The sequence below is a fragment of the Pleurodeles waltl genome, chromosome 5 (genome assembly GCF_031143425.1).
Source record: "Pleurodeles waltl isolate 20211129_DDA chromosome 5, aPleWal1.hap1.20221129, whole genome shotgun sequence".
Taxonomy (NCBI): domain Eukaryota; kingdom Metazoa; phylum Chordata; class Amphibia; order Caudata; family Salamandridae; genus Pleurodeles; species Pleurodeles waltl.
Window position 1 is genome coordinate 883,599,904 of NC_090444.1, and position 23,386 is coordinate 883,623,289.

The 23,386-nt window shown below is 45.5% G+C and overlaps 1 protein-coding gene across 1 annotated transcript in view; it reads left to right on the forward strand.

Annotated features, from left to right (window-relative positions):
* NUP133 (nucleoporin 133) overlaps nt 1–23,386 on the forward strand; it is a 942,256-nt gene that overhangs the window by 457,740 nt on the left and 461,130 nt on the right. Inside the window, exon 18 of the mRNA XM_069234985.1 lies at nt 17,109–17,360. Within this exon, the coding sequence (XP_069091086.1) occupies nt 17,109–17,360 (252 nt within the window). The remainder of the gene's footprint in view (nt 1–17,108; nt 17,361–23,386) is intronic.

A 23,386-nucleotide genomic window follows, 5' to 3' on the forward strand; every position in this document is an offset into this window, starting at 1 on the left:
ATTTTATATTACCCTTTGTCATCATAAAAACTTTATTTTGACATCCAGTGCCATAAAAGTCGCATAGCGCCACAATAAATAATGGGTTAGAATTCATAAAATAGGTTGGGTTGAAATAAATAAGAAAAACAATAGTGCACGAAATGCAGTACAATAAAAAGAATATGGCATAACACAGTTCCAAGATACAGTATTGGGACGAAGATAGACATGTGTAACTACAAAGACTTGGGGCTAGACTGTCTTAGTTGATTTCCTTCTAGTGCGTCACATTCCCCCGAGAAATTTTGCAATGGCAATGGGCGGACTGGAGTCTGATTTTAAGATTCTCATGGCCACAGCATGATCTAGGTTCCCAAGCCGTATGCAAGTTGGCGTGAACCATTTCCTTCGTTGGTGAGCGTAGGATGGACAAACAAAGAAAACATGGGCAGTTGACTCTTGGTACAGGGTGCAGCAGGGGCATAAGTTGTTACTTGGGGCCTTGTTTTACCATCTACTGGTAAAGGTATTAAGAGGGAGGGAACCAAATCTGAACTGCATATAGAGCTTCCTATCGGTCGATCTAAAATGCAGTCCAGGTAACGTTCTAGCAACCAGGTAGATTTGAAGTCCAGAAACTCGCTAAATAGACGCCCTAGTGAGAGCGAGCAAAATATGGACTGGGATACCCACTCTCAATAGCAGGACTTCACTCTTTCTTTGGTCGGTAGTGGCCCTGTGTGTGGAAAATTCCACGAGTTTCCCATCCCAATGGCAATCAATGCTGACTTAACTGAGTGGATCCTCCTGATCTCGTTGGAGGTATCCAAAGAGCAAACTTCCTTAAACGTGGAGGAATAGGGAGAAAGTTCGGGAGTTGCCATGATTCTCCCATTACCCTTTGTCATATATTGACAATTTAAGTCACGGGAAGATATGGTGATTACCCAGGAATCACACAATATATTTCGTTGAGTGCTGAATCGAGATTGAATGAGAATAGAGAGACGAAGCTGGACATAGTAATATGGACCATGAAATGAGCTGTTCCTATTTTAAAATTATATATTACCTTTGGCCATATATTGACAATTTAAGTCAGATAAAAAAAATACTGATAAAATACACATAAAAATGCAGTGTTTACACATAAAACTCTAAGCACACTTCAGCATTTTTCAAACACATTTCTGCAAACTTAAAATCCTGAACCCATCACCCCTACCTGTAAAGCCTCTTTTTATGTTCGGAGCATCGGGTGCTATGCCACCCAAAACCTATGTTCCTGCCTACAGCCCTCAGTGCACTTGTTCAGAGCTCGATCCTAACCTGCTAATTCAGGACAGAAGTTCAGCAGAAGGTGTCTACATACCGCTCTAAGGTACTACGGATCTGGAGTGATGTTGTTCGTGACCTCTGAGCTGAATGTGGCATTTCAAATATTTCCACCTTGGACTCTGTTTTTACTTGCAGTCCTCTCCAGGGTGTTGCTCCATTTTTATACATCACTGACGTTATCCTCGGAGACTTATAAACGAGAATACATGGCAAGATGAAGATGCTCATTGGTGATATTTTGGCATCTCTGTTTTCTTTTACTGCAGAAGACACTTTCTTCCTTCTGTCACAGGCATTTCAAGTTGTGTATTAGCTTTTTAATCACAGTGTTTATATCTCTTTCTTTTAGTCTTGCTCTCTGTCTCTGAATCTGAGTCTGTTATTATTGGAGGCTGACCTGTAGTGTACACAATTGAGCACACTATGCAGAGGGTCCGGGCAACCACACTTTGGTTTCCAGAGGTAAAAATTAGACCACCTAATGCTCCAATTTTAAGGTAGCTGGCCATGCAGTTAGACTAATCCAGGAGATGTGCTAAGTATTTGCTGTACTCACAAATCCAATCATGCACCACACACACACTCAATGAATAACTTCAGACCAGAATTTATAGAACAGACTTTTATATACATTTTAATACCCAGATCCCAGCACCAGTGTTCTTTCCCTAAACTGTACCTTTTTCTCCACAATTGGCACAACCCTGGCACTCAGGTAAGTCCCTTGTAACTGGTACCCCTGGCACCAAGGGCCCTGATGCCAGGGAAGGTCTCTAAGGGCTGCAGCATGTCTTGTGCCATCCTAGGGACCCCTCATTCAGCACATGCACACTGCCTCTCAGCTTGTGTGTGCTGGTGTGGAGAAATGACTAAGTCGACATGGCACTCCCCTCAGAGTGCCATGCCAACCTCACACTGCCTGTGGCATAGGTAAGTCACCCCTCTAGCAGGCCTTACACCCCTAAGGCAGGGTGCACTCTACCACAGGTGAGGGCATATGTGCATGAGCACTATGCCCCTACAGTGTCTAAGCCAAACCTTAGACATTGTAAGTGCAGGGTAGCCATAAGAGTATATGGTCTGGGAGTTTGTCAAACAAGAACTCCACAGCACCATAATGGCCACACTGAAAACTGGGAAGTTTGGTATCAAACTTCTCAGCAAAATAAATGCACACTGATGCCAGTGTGCAATTTATTGTAAAATACACCCAGAGGGCATCTTAGAGATGCCCCCTGAAAACATAGGTTCACCCCTTTTGTTACAGCGCCACAGGGCATCCCGGCTAGTGGAGATGCCCGCCCCTCTGGCCACTGCCCCCACTTTGGCGGGAATGCTGCAGGAGATAATTAAAAAAACAAAGAGGAGTCACCCACCAGTCAGGACAGCCCCTAAGGTGTCCTGAGCTGAGGTGACCCTTACTTTTAGAAATCCTCCATCTTGCGAGTGGAGGATTCCCCCAATAGAATTAGGGATGTGCCCCCTCCCCACAGGGAGAAGGCACAGAGACGGTGTAGCCACCCTCAAGGACAGTAGCCATTTGCTGCTGCCCTCCCAGACCTAAACCCACCCCTAAATTCAGTATTTAGGGGCTCCCCAGAACCTAGGACACTAGATTCCTGCAACCTTAATAAAGAGGACTGCTGACCTGAAGCCCTGCAGTGAAGACGGAAACGACAACTGCTTTGGGCCCCAGCCCTACTGGCCTGTCTCCCAACTTCGAAGAAACCTGCAACAGCGACGCATCCAACAGGGACCAGCAACCTCTGAAGCCTCTGAGGACTGCCCTGCAACGAAGGACCAAGAAACTCCAGTGAACAGCGGCCCTGTTCAACAATCTGCAACTTTCTTGCAACCAAGAAACAACTTTAAAGACTTCACGTTTCCCGCCATAAGCGTGAGACTTTCCACTCTGCACCCAACGCCCACGGCTCGACTTGCGGAAAACCAACACTTCAGGGAGGACTCCCCGGCGACTGCAAGCCCGTGCGTAGCCAGAGATGACTGACCCCCCCCCAAAACCCCCACCACCACAGCGACGCCTGCAGAGATAATCCAGAGGCTCCCCCTGACCGCGACTGCCTGTAACAAGGGACCCGACACCTGGAACCAACACTGCACCCGCAGCCCCCAGGACCTGAAGGAACCGAACTCCAGTGCAGAAGCGACCCCCAGGCGACCCTCTGCCTAGCCCAGGTGGTAGCCCAGGTGGTGGCAACCCCGAGGAGCCCCCCCTGTGCCTGCCTGCATCATTGAAGAGATCCCCGGGTCTCCCCATTACTTCCTATCTAAAACCCGACGCCTGTGTGCACTCTGCACCCGGCCGCCCCTGTGCCGCTGAGGGTTTACTTTCTGTGCCTGCTTGTGTCCCCCCCCGGTGCCCTACAAAGCCCCCCTGGTCTGCCCCCCTCCCCCCGCGAGGACACGGGTACTTACCTGCTGGCAGACTGGAACTGGGGCACCCATGTTCTCCATTGAAGCCTATATGTTTAGGGCACCTCTTTGACCTCTGCACCTGACCGGCCCTGAGCTGCTGGTGTGGTAACTTTGGGGTTGCCTTGAACCCCCAAAGGTGGGCTACCTTGGATCCAACTTTGAACCCTGTAAGTGTTTTACTTACCTGTGAACTTAACAATTACTTACCTCCTCCAGGCACTGTGTCCACTTTTATAATAGCTTATTGCCATTTTTGTAAAACTGTACATGATATTGTGATTATTCAAATTTCATAGAGTACCTAAGTGAAATACCTTTCATTTGATCCATTACTTGTAAATCTTGAACCTGTGGTTCTTAAAATAAACTAAGAAAAGTTATTTTTCTATATAAAAACCTATTGGCCTGGAGTAAGTCTTTGAGTGTGTGTTCCTCATTTATTCCCTGTGTGTGTGCAACAAATGCTCAACACTTCCCTCTGTTAAGCCTACTGCTCGACCACACTACCACAAAATAGAGCATTAGAATTATCTTTTTGCCACTATCTTACCTCTAAGGGGAACCCTTGGACTCTGTGCACACTATTTCTTACTTTGAAATAGTATATACGGAGACAACGTCCTACAGTGCTGATCCGAGAGAGAGAGCTACCCTCGGCTATTTTTTGGCCAATTCGACTGTTTTTCCGATATTTTTTGGTGCGACCTTTGGTGCGTCGAGGATGTCCCCGAAGACCGGGTTCAAGCCGTGCGAGGACTACCACTGCATGATGTCGGTGATGGACCCTCATCGTGTCTGCTTGTGGTGCCTTGAGCTCGACCACGACCCGAAGTCGTGCTCTGAGTGCCGGGCAATGCATCCGAAGGCTTTGCGGGAGCGGTCCCTAAAGCTGATGGCAGTCCAGTGCTAGACTCCGCGTAGATTCCGATCTCGCTCGAGAGGAAGGTCTCGAGATCGGTCGCGGAGCCACCACCACTCGTCTTCTTTAAAATCTTCTAGTCAAGGTAGGAAGAAGTCGAAGCCCCATCACTCTCCGACTTCACCCCGACGCGATGCGAGCTTCCACGAACTAGGCCTCTGTCTTCGGAGCCTACATCTAGGTCGACTCCGCGCTTCCCGGAGCGACCTCCGCCCAACGGAAGGAGTTCTACGAGGCCATGCGCCTCATCTTTGGGCGTGCCGACCCTGATACGGTGCCTTTGGGCCCAAGGGGCTTGGCTGAGGGGACATTCGGGTTCCGCGCCGGCGGCTTCGGCCCCGGCAACCGAAGTCGCCTCCAGATCCGCACCGACACCGGTCGCACAGTCGAGACCTTCCCCGCCGTCGGGTCGTTTAGCGACGCCATCGGCTTCAGTGGGCCCCATTCGCTAGAGGTCAGATTCTGACCCATTTTCCTATGGATATGAATAAGGGGAGGAATTGAAGGGGTGCCTGGACCCTTATAAATACCAGGAAGACCCTACTGTGGACTGGGCACAGGACTTGGGCGAAGCCAGTGGTCTTGATACTTCTCCTGACTCTGGCATGCTGTCTCCTCCTACCGTGCCTACGGCGGAGGGAGCTACCTATGGTATGGTGGTTAGTAGGGCGGCTGAGGTCCTTGGCCTTGAGCTACCTACTGTTGAAGTCAGGTCTAACCTCCTGACGGAGGTGCTTCAGCCTGGGGCTTCTACGTCTGAACCCCTTCTCCCATTTAATGAAGCCCTCACTGACATCCTTTTGGGTACATGGTCCAAACCCAACACAGGGGCTTCACTGAACACGACGATTGCTCGCTGGCATCGGCCTGCGCCGAATGACCCGAAGTTCCTGTCCCAACTTCCTACGCCTGAGAGTCTTGTTATCCAGGCGTCCTCTTCTTCCGGCGCGTTCCCTTCCGCACCCCCGGATAGGGAATCCAAAAGGCTGGAACAATTTGGTAAGAAGCTATTTTCTTCCTCCAGCCTCACGCTGCGGTCCGTGAACACTGCATGTCTTTTGGGCTGTTATTCCCACTCCCTGTGGGATACGGTTGCGCAAGTCCTGACGCAGATACCGGAGGAGGCCTGTGCTATCGTCTCCCAAGCAGTCAAAGATCGGAGAGACGCGGTGAAGTTCACAGTCCGTTGTGGGCTGGACACGACCGACTCTCTGAGCAGATTGGTTGCTATGACAGTGGCCTTATGGACCCATGCCTGGTTACATACTTCTCGTTTCTCGGGGATGTCCAACAGTCACTCATGGACATGCCCTTTGATGGCACCCGTCTCTTCAGAGACAAAGCGGACTCTGCCTTGGAGAGGTTCAAGGAGTCCAGGGCTACGGCTCGGTCCCTTGGCCTTTCTGCTGCTGCACGCCCCCCACAGTCCGCTTTTCGTCCCTTTCGTGGCTACGGAAGGGGCACACTGTCGTGTCCTCAACCCAGCCACCGGGCCATGCACGCTGGACAGCCTATGCGTGGCCGGGGGCGCGGAATCCCACATGGTCGTGGGACAGTGAACCAGAGGTCTGTCCATTTCACCCCTGCCCCCGCAGCAACCTCCAAACCTTCCTAGTCCGTCCCCTCACTCCCGCCCAGTAGGTGGTGGAATCCGCCATCACCTGCCCCACTGGGAACATATCACCACAGACAGGTGGGTTTTGCAAATAATTCGGAAGGGCTACTCCCTCCCTTTCGAATCCGCACCACCACAATGCCACCATCCTTCCATCCCCTTGGAGGATCATTTGGTGCTTCTCTGCCAGGAAGTCGCGGCTCTCTTGGCCAAGGGAACTATAGAAAGGGTCCCTGTGCCAGAAGTAGGTCATGGTTGTTATTCCCACTACTTTCTGATACCAAAGAAGGACAAAGGCTTGCGCCCTAGCCTAGATCTTCGGGACCTGAACTACTTCCTCAAGAAGGAGAAGTTTAAAATGCTCACCCTGGCTCAGGTTCTGTCTGCCTTTTACCCGGGAGACTGGATGGTAGCATTGGACTTGCAGGACACTTATTTCCACATCCCCATCCTGCCTGCCCACAGACGTTACCTACGATTCGTGGTAGGTCACGAGCACTTTCAGTTTACCGTGCTCCCTTTCGGCCTTACCAGTGCCCCTCTGGTGTTCACGAAAGTGATGGCGGTGGTTGCAGCTCATCTGCACGGGTTAGGGGTCTCAGTCTTCCCCTTCCTAGATGATTGGCTGTTGACAGTGGTCTCACACCTCCAGACTACGGCGAACCTCCTGCACCAGCTGGAGTTCACTATCAATGTGCCGAAGTCACACCTGACTCCCTCTCAGATGCTCCCTTTCATCTGGGCAGTTCTGGACACAGTGCGGTTTCGGGCTTATCCTCCCCAAAAGCGAGTCCAAGACATTCAGGCTATGATACCGATCTTTCAGCCTTGGTCTTGGGTTTCGGTGAGACAGACTCTGGGGCTGCTGGGCCTCTTGGCCTCCTGCTAGTAACGCATGCCAGGTGTCATATGCGGGCTCTGCAGTGAGACTTGAAGTTCCAGTGGGAACAGCATCAGGGGAATCTCTCGGACATGGTCCAGATCTCAGAAGGGACTGCGAAAGACCTGCAGTGGTGGCTTTCGAATCCCAATTGGGTCAATGGCAGATCCCTCTCCCTTCCCCAACCAGATCTCTCAATAGTGACAGATGCGTCGCTTCTGGGTTGGGGCGACCACATGGGAGAGGTGGAGATCACAGGCCTCTGGTCTCCAGCGGAGTCGGACTCCACATAAACATGCTGGAGCTCCGAGCGATCAGACTTGCGTTGAAAGCATTCCTTCCCTCTCTCAAACAGAAAGTGGTGCAGGTGTTCACGGACAACACTACCGCCATGTGGTACTCCAACAAACAAGGCGGGGTAGGGTCCTGGACCCTTTGTCAGGAGGCACTACGCCTCTGGACATGGCTCGAACATCAGGGCATTACCCTGATGGTTCAACATCTGGCGGGCTCTCAATGCCAGAGCAGTCGAACTCAGCCACTGACGCACTGTCGATCACGAATGGAGTTTCCAAGGCGGCACTCGCTCGGAGACGCTTTTCGTCTCGAGTGGAACTCCGCCTTCCTTTACGCCTTCCCGCCTATCCCTCTTCTGCCCACAGTTCTCAAGAAGATCAAGAGCGACTGGGCCCAAGTTATTTTGGTGGCTCCGGACTGGGCTCAAAGAGTGTGGTATCCGGAGCTATTGAGCATGTCCATCGATCCTCCACTCAGACTGCCTCTTCTGGCGGATCTTCTATCGCAGCAGCAGGGGACGGTCCTCCACCTGAACCTGTCCAACCTCTGCCTTCATGCGTGGAGATTGAGCGGTAACAGTTGACGGCATTTACCCTTCCACCCAAAGTCTGCAATGTTATCTTGGCAGCCAGGCGTCCCTCGACTAAAACTGTATACACCTGTCATTGGAATAAATTTGTGGCATGGTGCACCAACAAATCTGTTGACCCCCTATCTGCCCCTCTTTCAAAGGTTCTTCTATTCATTCTTTCCTGATCAGCCCTCATTCTTTAAATCTCTTGTGAGTAGGTTCTTGAAGGGGCTCACCCACTTATTTCCTCCCACTCCCTTCATCAGTGGGATCTTAATCTTGTGCTTACTTTCTTGATGTGTACTCCCTTTGAGCCTATGCATAATTGTCCCTTACTGCTCCTCACATTCAAAACTGTCTTTCTCATCGCCATCACCTCTGCTCGCAGGGTGAGTGAGCTTCAGGCCCTTTCTTCAAAGCCTCCATACTTGTCCGTACACCCCGACAAAGTAGTGTTAAGCACTAGAGCTTCCTTCCTAAGGTGGTTACACCGTTTCATGTAGGCCAGTCCATCACTTTGCCTACCTTCTACACACACCCACATCATTCCCATGAGGAGAGACTCCACTGTCTGGACCCAAAAAGAGCGTTGGCGTTCTATCTTAATCGTACTAAAGACTTCCGGGTGGACGATCAACTCCTTGTTTTCTATGTGGGTGCGAAGAAAGGAAAGGCGGTGCAGAAACGTACCATCTCTCGATGGGTGCTTCTTTGCATCAAAATGTGCTACGCTTTGGCGAAAAAGCAACCTCCTGACAGCTTGCGGGACATTCTACGAGGGCCACTGCTGCATCCACTGCGTTAGCACGCGGAGTTCCTGTCCTGGATATCTGTCAGGCAGCTACGTGGGCGTCTCTGCACACGTTTGCTAAGCATTACTGCCTGGAAAGTCAGGTCTGTCAGGACGGCTACTTTGGTCGATCAGTCCTGCAGGACTTTGTAGTATGATCTTAGTTCGCAGCCCACCACCGAAGATGGCATTGCTGGAGTATCTATTCTAAGGTAAGGAATCTGCAACTAGAAGTCTCTATCAGATGTACAAGTTACTTACCTTTGGTAATGAAATATCAGGTATAGACATATTCTAGTTGCAGATTCCTTACTGCCCACCCATCCTCCCCGCTTGCAAACTGATTTCTAGGGACAGGGATTCCCCCCTTTCATGTCCTTAGCTCTGGCGCACCAATATCAGTGTTCTTAGCGCTCTGCGCTGTGGTGTGGAAAGTCGTTAAAAGAAACGGATGTCATTGCGCGAGGGTGGCGTCTGTGTACTACTCCCGACGTCATCACGGCGACCACAACGCCTATGACGCCTGCGGAGTCGACCGACGCCACCTACCGACATGCAAGGGTATTGCTCGAAGAAAAAATCTCCGGATCCAGTCTGACGCCTGGGGGGAAATTCTAAGGTAAGGAATCTGCAACTAGAATATGTCTCTACCAGATATTTAGTTACCAAAGGTAAGTAACTTGTGCATTTGTTTTCCAAAGACATAAGACACTTTATCACTTTTCAGTAATATCTCAACATCTACTTATTGCATTTTAATTGTTTTGACCTGCATTTATCCAGATAACTATTATATATTTTTCTAAACACTGCGAGGTGTATTTTTGTGGTGCTATATGGTGTTAGTGTATTATTTATTGCACACATACTTTACACATTGCCTTCTAAGTTAATCCTGACTCCTTAGAGCCAAGCTACCAGAGGGTGGGCATAGGATAATTTGGATTGTTTGTGACTTACCCTGAGTAGAGTTAGGGTCCTTGCTTGATATGGGGTAACCAAAGACTTCCATTTCTAACACTGTGGAAGTGTAGGTGTGGAGTCAGGTAATGCAGGAAGACCCCTGGAGTCATCTACAAGCTGTCTCATGCTGGTCGTCGGCTTGCAAACGGATCAGTGGTCAGCGGGGCACCAACAAGCCTAGGCAAATGCAGGGAAGCGTTGCACAAAAATTGCAGGATTTGTGGGAACCAGAAAGGTCCAGTGGACTCCACCTTTGCGAGTATGTCAGGGCCAGCCCTCAGCAAGCAGGAGAGCCAGCAGGAATCATTGGAGCCCCCATCAGGACCCTCTGGCAGCAGGCACTGGGAGTCTCAGGGATGCCTCAGCAGCACAGCAAAGAGGGATTCCCATGTTGCAGGAGATGCAGAGAGGACGTCTTTCTTGGAGCTGGAGAGTGCTGGAGGCTGGGGCTTCTTGGAGCTAAGAGGTCTTCGGACTGAAGAGCCAACAAGCCTTGGTAACGACAGACTTGGTGCACCGTGATTCCAGCCAAGCGGCTCCAGTGAGAGACCACATACTTCTCTGTTGCAAAGAAGGCAGGTCAGCACTTCGGAGAGCCACAGAACCACCATCTGTGTTGTAGAGCCTGGAATGGTCCAAGGTACAGCAGGATTCCCAAACTGGTTGTTGACATAGAGGTGCCCGCAGATGCAGGGAGTGAGTCCACTCCAAGGGAGAGGCCTTCTTGCTTTCCTAAGTGCAGGCAGAGTCCTTGTGACTCTGGAGGATGCAGAAATCTTGCAGGACTTGGAAACTAATTTGCAGTAGGAGCCCACCTACTGGCTACAGTCATACTCTCTGGCCCAGCGAAGATCAGTAACTGTTCCGGTGTCCAGGTTGCAGAAATGTCTTAGCAGATGAGACTTGCAGATGGATCCTGAAGTCTTGCAGACAAATCTAGGGTCCCACCCTCAGGGGAGGCCTTAAGTAACCCATGAAGGTGGTTGGACACTGCAGGGACCACCTATGAAGGGGGCGGGGTCAGGGACATCTCCCAGGTGGACTAACTAGTCAGATGCTCCCAGGGGCCTCTGCTCATCTTATTTCCAAGATGTCAGAATCAAGTGGCCACCTGTCAGAGCTCTCTGCACCTTCTTTAGGGGAGGAGCTGGACAGGGGGGCGGTCACTCCCCTGTCCGTTGTGTGATTTTGCGGCAGAGCAGGAGCCGGTGGCTCATGCACTGGAGTAAACCGTTTTATGCATGGAGGGCACCAGATGTGCCCTTCAAAGCAGTGTGAGGGCACTCAGAGGCTCTCCCACCCCCAGCCTGACATCTGTTTCTAAGGGAGAGGTGGTCACACACCGCTTCTGCAGGAAATCCTTTGTTCTGCTTTCCCCTGTCCAATGTAGGCTCAGCAGTAGGAGGGCAGAACGTATGGGCTGGCATGCAGACTCTGCAAAGCTGAAAAAGCAGACATGGCTATTCCCTAGGGAACACACAGAATGGTATCATGCAACTAGCACTGGAATCGGTGTAGTTGCATGATTCTAACATATTTGATACCAAACGTGCTTAGGTTTGGTGGAGGCATTATGTAGTTGGACATCTTGTGTTGACCAGTGTTCATTGTATACCTTATGATGGCTTTGCCACACTTACAAAGCCCGGAAAATGGAGACAACAGCAAAGGACTCCCTCTTTATAGCTGACCAGCATTTCTATTTGAGAGTCGACCAAACATGCCTAGGTAAGGTGTAGCCATTATGTAGTTGGACATCTTGTATCCATTGAGATGGCTTCCCCACACTTACAAAGCCCAAGAAAACAGAGTCTGAGATTTATAGGGCACCTCTGCTCATGCAAGGGGACCCTCCCACTGAAAACGATCACCCTCCCCTTGGGCTGAAGGGCCTACCTTAGGGGTAACTTATAGGGACAGAGTGCAGTGAGCATTATATAAGGGAAGCCTTATATCTGGGGTGAAAGCTGCATGCACCATTTCACACAATCTGCAATGGCAGGCCTGTAGTCACAGCTTGCATGAGCCCCCATGGGTGGCACAGTACATGATGCGGCCCATGAGGGACCCCTAGTGTACCAATGACGGAGTACCTAGGATCCATATACTAGGGACTTACAAACTAAATTTAGGGAGAGAACACAGACACTGGGGTCCTGGTTAGCAGGATCCCAGTGTAGTACAGTCTAAACATACTGACACCAGGCAAAACGTGGGGTTAACTATATCAGAAAGGTGGTAATTTCCTACCGAAACCTCCTGAAATGCAATAACTATTTCCCATTTTTTATTTCCTAGTCGTGCTCTAAGATTCCCGGTGTACCCTGACCCTGTTAAAATCAGTTACCATCACTTTGGACAGCATCCCTTAGAACAAGGTGACCAGCTCCTAGTGCTACTAGGATCTGTAGCAAATAGTTTTATGGGGGTTCCTATGTAGCCATGTTCCAGAGGCTTCTAAACGTCAGCACCAAAGCCCCCTAATTTAAAAACTGATGATGGATAAGCCATGTTCTTCAGTAAATGTCTTCAATGGGATAATCTCTCCGCTTGAGCAACAATCCCTAATTTAAGAACTGACCAGTGGTATGCCATATTCTTCAGTAAATGTCTTCATTGGGATAATCTCTCCATTGGAGCAAAAATCCCACCTGTGATAATCCCCATCTAGATCCAGTGCATTATTTGCTTTGTGGTTAAAATGGAATACCCATGGGGGAGCCCAACCAAGGGCTGAGCCGGGGAATATATTTAGTAGCTTGATTGTTATTTTTTTTTTTTTTTTTTTGCACAACGCCTTCAGTATTTCAATACTGTAATAAGTATATGATTACAGTGCATTACTCTCTGAAATGTTCTTTTTATGTGGTTATGCCCTCTTGGGCTAACTATATGGGTGCATGACCATGTTTCATACAAATGCTTTTTTCATTGTAATGTCCTCTAGAGGCTGTTCTGAGCATTATAGTCTAATGCTAGAAGTTTTATATCTGATAAAGGTTTTTATTGGGTTTACATGATAATTGTATATGTTTTATTGATCTCTCCTTATTGCAGTTATGACCATGATTCAGGCCAACTTAACATCGTTATTACACTATTATTGTTTGAAGACTCTTATGTTTGGGTGACCCTTCTAGTTTATTTCGCTCGTTACTCCTCTGTGGCTGTCTTGTGTTTTTTTTGTTTTTTTTTGTTTTTTGGAATTGTATTAGCCAGCCAGCAACTCTGATGGTGGGGTGGTGACAGTGGTATTCTATTGGAGTTAGCGTTGCAGATTTAAATTAGAATGCTAAACGGCAACATTTTTAAGATATCTCTCCCCCAAGTCTGAGAAGAATATATTCAGTCATAACAATTATGTATGACCAATGGAGACCTAATCTGCAGTGGAGCCTTAACCCCCCCACCAGTAAACACCATAGTCCGTTTCAGCATCATGGCACAGATCATCATGTAGTAGATTCGCTGCCTGTGTCCAACCCCTGCCCCATAAACTCTTCCAGACTTGGCTCAAATGTCATCTGCCAACTCAGGTGTCCATGATGGTGTTTCTTCAGTTGATACATCTTATTCTAAATCACAGACCTTGTTACCAATGACTCTGCTGCTTTCCATATCTGAATCTTGCTGGAGTCGGATTACTGTTGGAGCTGCCACCGCTGCTGCTCTCCTTTTCAGTTTAAGATGCTGGTCGCTTGATGTTCCTAAAGTTCAGCGGCCATGCCCTTTTTCTTTTCCCTCGCGTGCTTTTACCTGGCCCACTGTCACAATTCGCTCCCTGCGCTCTCATGCCTACAACAATAGGGCCAAATTGTGGGACTTTCCAATGCTCTAACATGTTTCCAGACCTTCCCCTGCATGCATATCCTGACTTCCAGCCATTGGATGCGATTTGCACATTACCATCCATTCCCAAACGATTCTGGGTTTTGTGGAAGCCAGTCTGTTCATGCTTGGAATTCCATTACCTAGAATCCTCTGCTCACTGCTGCGTCTCCACCCTTGCAGGTCAAGGATGGTTGGAGAAATTCAGCACACCTATTGCTGGTTGCTGCTATCCTGCTCACACCTGATGCATGTGTTTACTGTGAGCCCTTTTAAGTCTCAGCTCCCTTCAGACCAGTATTGGTCATTGTAGCTGTTTTCTGGTGAGACAATGTTTCTGAGCTATAGTTATCCCATGTTTCTTGAAATTCCAGACCCTTGCTTATTCCTCCATTGTTTCCTGAGCTCTGGTTTTTCTTGTTTCCTGATGTCCTTCCTGAGCCATAGCTATTCCTTGTTCCTGAGCTGTGGCAAATCCTTGCTCCTGCACCAGCACTCCCTGCATTGCTACTTAACTCCCGAGGCTCAGTTATTCCTGGTTCATTGTACTGTTTCTACCTGAAGTGTTTCCTGGTTTCCTTGATTCCTGCACCAGCACTTCTGGTGCTCCCTTGAAGCCTCTCCTTCTGTATTTTCCTTTTCCCAGTCCTTGCCTTTCTTTACATTTTTGTTCCAGTTTCTAGTTTGATGCTTTCCTGCTGTCTTGCTTCTAGTTTCAATGTGTGTTTACTTGTTTTCTGCCAAGGATGCCCTTAGTTTTCCCATATTTCCTGTTAAGTATTCCTCCTTGCAGTTACTGCTGTTACTGCCTTGCAAGTTCCTGTTTAATCGCCAGGATCCGTGGGCTCAGCGGACAACCTAGGTGGTGATTCTTGCCCACTTTGAGTATTGTCTTACTGTTACTTTCATAACCTCACCATGGGGGTCAGCTCCACAGACCGTGCCTTTGCATGGATATCCAATATATGGGTAATAGCAGTCAGAATCTGTTACAGCAATTGTTCCTGAAGAACTTACTGTGCTTCAGTCTTACCATGTGGAGCTCATAAGTGCTTTACTGCACATTCCCTTTGTTTTTGCTGTATATATATATATATATATATATATATATATATCTTGCACTTTCGTCCTGGGGTGTTAGTCTGGGTGCCACATTGCCTCTGAATGCCTGTTTTTTTGGAGCCTTATCTCTTATTTCTTTGAATAGAGCTTTACTTTTGGCTCCCCTCTCTCCTCTGACTGTGTGATGTTGGGCAGCTCTATACCAGTATTCTGTCACCTTTGTCTTCCCTGCCACCAATCTAACCATGACCCCCTGACAGTTACATACACCCACATTCTAACCTATTCCAAGCCTAAAAATATTCGGTGAGGAACAAGGAACATCAGTCTTCACTTTTATTTTAGTAGGGAACAATGAAGAGTAATGGAGTCCAGCTTCCCTCAGGGATTTTTTAACTTCATTGAAGGGGGACCACTTAAATTGGACCCGTGAAGTATAATACAGGAACAGCCATATTGTACAATTTTGCCCTTTTTATGGGTTCAGACATCCTCGCTCTGTATTGGAGAATGATAGACCGTATAGTGCAAAAGACAGGTCACTTTTGGTCTGCCATCCCCACCTGGAAGATGTTGACAGGTTGGAATTTTGAGTTTCAGAGGTGTTACCTTTGTCAACAACCACTGCTGCAGGTGCAAGACTACATTCCTTCCTTCAATGCCTTCTGGTAGGTCCACTATTCTGATGTTGTTACATTGACTTCTGCCCTTGGTATCTCCTACTCTATGTTCCAAGAAACAGACCATCTCAGTAAGGTACAAGATCTGTTATTGAATAGCTTTTTTTCACCCTGGGTGGCTTTCTTTCAAAGCATCTGCTGTATATTCAGCCTTATTGCTAAGTATTCATGGTCGTCCCGTTGATGGCGACATCCACTGCCACTGTGTTAATCTTAGATTCGAGGGCCTCTCTAGAGTCCGAAATTGCCTGACGGACTCTGTTGAGCATGTTTTGCAGTTAGACTTCCATTGCTAAGAGGTCACTAGAGGGGGTGACCATTCAGTCTCCTGCTCGACTCTTCACTGGAAAGGCAACTTCGTCCTGTGCATCATCATCTTAATTAGCATTAGGTTACCTCATGGTGTCATGTTATAGTATTCTCCCACCTCCCTCTGCCCTGCCGGGACCACCCCCAGTGTTTGTGTATTTCTGGGAGTTCAGGGTCTGCTTCTCAGTACATCAAAGGCACTGTTGCACCCAGGGTCTTGTCACAGACACCCCCAGAAATCACAGCACTTCTCTGGGTCCACTAATCTCTGCCTGTTTATTCTGCACTTGATATGAATTGGAGCATATTAAGCAGTCAAGGGTTCTCAGGCCCTCCCGAAAGTGCCAACTTAAGAAGTGTCAGCAGGGCTTGTAGGAGAGGGTGTCCAAATGTCCAATCCATACTCTCCTGGCCTCCAGTATATGTTCAACAGGCTCCGCCTCACCCTGCCACTAGCACTTCAGTTGTTCACATCGCCATTTAAGGCCCACATGCCTCCATTTAAATAACTTGCATTCACTGTTAGTTGAGGCCTAGATGGTAGACGCATGTTTACATGGCTCCCAACATGACAAGCCTTCAGGTGGCAGGCACAAAAGGGAGATAACCACTCTTCAAGCTCTATGCCCCAAAAGCCAATTATATTTTCTTACTCTCTTAATATGTCAATTATTCCTTTGTGGTAGTCTAGGACATTGTACCATAGTTTCGCACACCTGTGTCACTGCTCTGTCCTCATGCGGCACTCTGTGCTCTGCTGCAAGCCTTACCACCTATATTGGTTGGGATGTCCTATTTCCTTCCTAAGGCCAAAGCTTTTCCAGGCTGCTGGCAAAATGTTTTTCTAGTCCTTGTGTGCTGCTCCTCACTGGTTTGTCCCTGCAGGTGGGGATGCAGCATTGCTCACTATATCAGACTCTTTGCTTGCCTTTCCGCGGTCATCCCATTGGTTCAGCAGATTTGCTCTTCCTCAAGGATGATATGCTTCATCTTGTCTTCGCTCCAAGGGTACCTTCTTGTCTCACAGGTCCAGGCTCTTCTCGGTCCATTCTCCTGCAGATAGCGTCTCAATCAAGGTTAATGGGATACATTCCTTTTCCTTCTTCCCGCCATATAGGTTACCTCATCATTGAGTTCTGCCATGGGTTCTGGATGCCACAAATCATGGGGTGGATTGAGGGATTTACTTCTTTAAAGGCATGAAATCAATAAATATCTTTATTTGTGTATACTGCAAAAACGTCTGGCCCTGTATGATATATTACTTTGCTGTTTCCAATGAATACCACCTAAACTCTTTCTACCCACAATCTCTCCTTTTCTAATGTACACACTACATCTTTGCATCCTCACTACTGTTATGCTGACCGATTCAGATTGCAAATGCAAAGATGCTAGTAAATTAGTGCACCGACTTGAAGCGTTTTTCTTCTTCTAGCATCCAGTGGATCTGCAGGAATACGACCAGCCATAATCCGCCAGCATGGAATTATTCTCAAGAAGGTATATCCTCAAGCTGACAGTGGCCTACGCAACACTTTGACGGAGCAGTTGGTGGCCCTGCTGGATTCTTTCTTGGATAGTTATATTGTTCAGCTGAAATCTGTGGACAATGACAGCCACAAAGACAGATATGATGAGCTGGAAATGGAGTACACACAGAAGCGGTCAGAGCTTTTGACTCCTCTACGTAAGTGATTGTTATTAGAATACGCAGTTTAACCTGGGGCACTGGTAATCTCAGTCATAATCAGAAATGATATTTAAATTACAATAGAACTTGATTAATTTTGTTCATTGTTATTTCATACAAAAGAGTGGGTTCCCTGGAATATCTGGTTTTAGAAACAGAATAAATGTTCTAACATTCGTTTTTGTAGGAAGAGTGATCACTTGGGAGAATGTGGTTGATCACAGAACATTATTGGATGTATAGTTCAGGAGATATAGATTTAAATGGTGTATTACAGCTATGGGGAACCCCTACATTTTTACACCTTCAAATATTACCTCAATAGCATGCCCACAGGTGGATGGATCGAAGACTGTTAAACCTCAATTTTTTGAGGCAATGTGTCACTGTGATAAGCAACTTTACATGAATTCAAATTACAGTTGATTAAGTAAGGACAAACTCAGTAACTGAGCTCAAAGGCAGAAATAAAATAGGAAAATTCATTGCAATAATTCAGAAGTTAAGGTACAGAAATCATGAATGCAAATGCATAAAGTAATTGCTGTAGTTGAATGCAGTAGAGTGGGCGGGCGGAAGGGCTTTGAGAAACACAATATTACCTTTGTCTGTGTTGGAATGTTTTATTCGAGACCAGCAAGAACAATGTCGGTGAAAATAAACAAACATAACTCTTCTTGGCTGCATTTTGCAGAAAGAATAAATAGTGAATATGGAGGAATAAACATCCATTTTGAACAAGATGGCATTGAGGCCCAGTTGAGGCCTAGTTAACATAAGCCAAAAAACACATTCATACATAATAGCAAAATAATTTCAGGAGCAATAGCATCATGTGAGTGTATACGTGCAAATTTGACAGTGAATTCACTCTGACATTAATAACGCATAAGATTATACAATAGACACAAATCTTTAACAAACTCCCCCTCTGAATAGTCTGAAAACCCCAGATAATCACTTTCTGCTTCTTTTGATTCAATTCTTCCAATAGTTTCAGTTGATTATTCACTTGATGCTGGCCTTTTTCATTTTTGTTACAGCTAGTATTCACTCAAATGATCCACTTTTCTCTGTACACCTACAATTTGTAGACATCAGCTCAGAGAATTTGAACGAGAAACAGAACAATTGCACAACTCAGCACAATAATTACAGGGGTTAATAGTGTTCTAAACATGCTACATCCCAAACTGTCAATCCATTCACCAACCTAACTAAAACATTTTTATTCTCCTAACTAAGGAATCTACTGCTTCCTACAAGCCACCCTCTTCTAAAGCTTACACTTCATGAGAAATATTAGTAATATTGCTAATATTTCGAATGATGGCATTAGTAACCCTACTTCTATCGTGAATGAAGGTACAACACACTCTTACCATCAAAACCTTGCAAACACAGCCGTCCTCCACAACCAGTATATCTCGCACTAAGCGGTTATGCATTATCATTACCAGTATAGCAGTTAATTCTGAATGAATATGCTTTTGTGCCCCGTCTGTATTAGATGCAAGCCTTTCAACAAGCATAATAATCTTCTATTTTTACATTATTAATATCCACTCCTTTAGATGGAATCATTGCACTTGAAACGTTTAATACTATCTGCTTATAACCAATCTTCACTCTTCGAACCAACAGCATCATTTAACCCATTCACATGATGTAGAAGACCCTAACGTCAATAGTAAGCACCTACCCAATTATGAGACAGGTTGCAATAAGCAGTTTTACCCCACACACAATACATTTCCTCAGTATTGGTTCTTCACTAGCTGGAAAATCACCCCAAACAACATACCTTCTTTTACACTCACTCTCACTGATAAATTATATTAACCTACCCCCAGTAGGCACATGACTCCACGTACACAATTAACCCTTTCTCTCATGCTCTGTTCTCAACATTTGAAGCAAATTCAAAAATCCATATTCTTCCTCAGCCTTTATTATCTGATTTTCTTCTCATCATTCCAGTCTCAAAATTTTCACTCTTCTCTCACTATATTTGTTGACAAATTCACACTGTTCTCTACTCGAACTACACACATACTCCTGTTTAACCTGATTAGCATCATGGTTAGGTGTGCAGTTGTATTCAAATATTTATCATAATTACGCTATCCCCAGTGTCTTCTGAAACAGGAAGATTCTCTATTGAAACGTTGAAATGTGACAAGTATGGTGATATAAACTACTGCTTATTAAACATGCTAACACAAACATTGCAGGGTAAAGCATATGAATCAGGTTGCTGTAGATATGGAGTACGTTCACCTGCAGAAGAAGGAAGAAAAGTACACACCATATAATTCTTAACCTCATAAGTTCGACTTACTCACCTAACATTTTTGTATAAATGTTATCACTACATCCACTAACTAAGGTTTCCCTTTGTAACAATGTATTAGACTCAGCTCTGTTACGTACCATAGTTAGTTCAACCTGTGTGGAGACTTATATTACTGAAGAAATAGCGAACAACAGTAAGCCAATTAAGACTATTAGTACCAATGCAATCATGCGAACAATGTTGCATTTATATGCATATCAATGCCAAATGAAAACAAGATGTAAAACAAAATTCAGGATTCAAAAATCAGTCTTCGGAAAATCATTTCTTTTATCAAAACAATAAAAAACGACTTTTCCCTGGTCAATTATAACCTTTCATTCTGCCTTTTAATGCATATAGGTCACCCCTAAGGGAGATCCTAGATAGCCCATAGAGCACCGTGCATTGTAATTAAAAGGCAAGACATGTACTTTTAATATTTACATGTCCTAATGGTGAAAAAACTTCTAAGTTCATTTTTTTCACTACTGTGAGGCTTATCTGTCCCATAGAATAATATTTGGATTACTGTATTACATTTAATAAGTGCTAATTCTTGAACATTTGGAACAGTTCAGCACGAACTGCCAATCCAGGTCCTCCCTGAACCAGATATATACCAAACACGAAATGCTTACCTGTTCTGAACATTTTATTGGGAACAGGTAACCATTTTGTGTTTGGTTTCTTCGAATTGTAATTAAAATCCTTTTTAATGGTAAAGTCAGATTTTAAATGACAGTTTTGAAAATGCCACTTTAAAGTACACAAAATAGTGATGGATGGAATGCTTAAATTAATCTCAACCATTGGTAATTACTTGGGCCGCGTCCCATTGTTATTTTGCAATCAATTTCACCTTAGTTTGAACCCAGCTATATGCAAATAAGTCTTGACCCTGCCCTAGTCAGAATAGTCCAGCCTGAACTGCAAAGCTAGGTCCTCCCTGAACCAGAACTCAAGCAACCCAGGACTAGTTTTCCCCTAGTTATGGGCACATCAGCTGGGTATCACTTAGTTCCAGTGACAATGTGCACGGAACCCAAGTCTGGGCATACGTATCCCACTTACGGCGACACATTAAAGTATACAAAAAAGTGATGGATGGAATGTTTGAATTAAGCTTATCCACCAGTAAATACTTGGACCACAGCCCGATCCATTGTTATTTTGCACACCATGTCACCTCAGTTTGGACCCAGCTGTATTCAATTCAGTCTCAAGCCGACTCCAAATGGAATAGTTTGACTCAAATTGCCAGGCATATAGCTGGATACAAACTGAGGTGACATGGTTTGCAAAATAACCCGAGTAATACCCAGTGGCTGGGATTAATTCAAACATTCCATAAATCACTTTTGTATACTTTAGTATATACTTTTAGAAAGTTGACATTTTCCTGCCCATTATTGTTTGGTAAGCGCCGACCTGGCCGAATCCACTTCTTGCATGTGACCTGTGCTACATCGTGGTTAGCCATATTCTTTGACCCGGTATCGCGCGACTAGATGTCCGTGGTTAGCACTTTGATCTTTTAGGCACTAGTTTTATTTAAAAACTTTAAAAATTCATATCTCCAGTTCTACTGGTTGTTTTTTTTTCACTGTGGTATAAAATAATTGATCACATTTTACTCTTCTTTTTCTAAATTGTTGTAGGATGTTTCTAGTGTTGTGTTTTCACTCTATAGCTGTTTAAATGCTGCATAAATACTTTGTACGTTGCCTCTAAATTAAGCCAGATTGCTTTTTGTGCCAAGCTGCCTAGAGTTAAGCACAGGATAACTTTGTAACTTGGTGGTTCACCCTGTGCTCACTCCCCATTCAACCAACAGCCCAATTTCTCACAGTCAATAAATGGCCCAGTCTGGTCTGCCTCCAGGTCTGCACCAAGCATGCAATCCTCCGGCCCCCTCAAGCACCATTGGTTATTAGTCTGATGAAAACTGAGGAAAATCCATATTTGGAATCAATGGGTTCTGCTGGTATCCTGAACTGTTAAACATATTATTTCTCATGTTTTGCTTTGTCCTTCGGGCTGCAGTCGTATTCACACAGAACTTCCCTTAATTCTGCAATGGGGAAATGGAGCTGGTGGATGTAGGGTAGCTAACTGTGTCTGTATCTGATTTGAATTTCATTGTATCGGGTTAGCAAAATAGTTCTTGATTTGATCTGGATTCTTCCTACACTCTTGCTTTGAGTGCCCTATTTTTACCACAGAAATGACGGGTAGTGCCCTTCTTCAGCAAATTCATATTTGCCATCACTCCAGAATTACCTTCAACCTCTCTTCCCTGACCTTTTATCTGCAGCATCTCATGTCATATTCTCACACCTTTCATGAGATGCACTCCCTTTTTTCTGAAATTATTAGGCAGCACAGAATCCAAATCAGAATTTATCTGATTTATACCATTTCTGAATCTACTTTGTCTCTGCAATCAACTTTTCCTTTCTCCTTTTTTGCTTTGGGTCAAACCAGTCACTTCTCTACTTCACATATTTCAAGATCTAATCGATTCCCTTAGACTGCCAACATAGCACCCTGCTGAATATGCAAACTAAGCTCAGGAAACAAACCCAAAATGAAAGCCGATACGAAATCACTAACACCTTTTTTCCTCAGGTTATTCAACTCCACAGTTTTTTATAAATCTGCATAAGCCTCGCATAGTAGGCATGCACCAACTCCTTTGACTCCTGCTTAGCTCTCAGGACCTTTTCCCAGTTCACTTCCTTCTGTCACCTTTTTTTTCATATGATCTATCACTGCTGTGTATTTTTTAGCGAACATTTCTGATGGAGCATTATTAGGAGCAACTCTAGCTGCCAAGGAACAGCCGCCTTACTTTCCATCCGTAGATAACTACGAACAATAATATCAATAACAAATCTAAATCAATCCCTAACCTTTTTTAAATCGTCACCAATTTGTGAACCTCCTAGTTCCATTTGTCAGATTCCTCTCACAATTTTTTAAACTTCATCATAAATGCATAATTCATCATAACACAAGCCTTATTCAGTCATAAACCATCAAAGCAAAAAAAAAAAAAAAAATCATATAATTACAATATACAAGTCGAATTTAGTAGTAAAAAAAAAAAAAACAATAAAAGCATCATTCATTGTTAGCAATAAGACCAGTAAAATCTCTCAATACATGTCCCAAGGCATACATATTTATAAATTACAATGTTTTTTTAAAAAAAAGTCTGTTTATACCATGCAGCCACAAGAAACTTGCTAACTGCATGGATCAAGATAACAGAGGTATCGCTCTTTAAAAACTTAAGGGCAATAGCAAATTGCCTAAAGCCCAGCATCTGACAAACTGGACAAATCCACTTACGTCGGAGTACATACGCTGTACAGAAGAACATGAAGCGTTCAACTGATTCCGGAACAGTATTGCAGCATGGACATAAATTAGGTGCCGGCGATGACCTCCAACAAAAGACAGTAACAGTAAGCACCCATAGCGGAAACGGGCATGCAAACTCTTCCCCAGAGTGTTGGGAATAAGATCTAAATAAGGCTCAAACTCTGGATACAAGTTAAAACTGAGAAACGCACTGGTCAATCGTCCATGCGATGAGCCAAGGAGATATTTAATCCTAACATAGGACCAGCAAGCTATTTTCAAAGGCAATTTATGTGCATTCTCTAAATCATGTGGATTC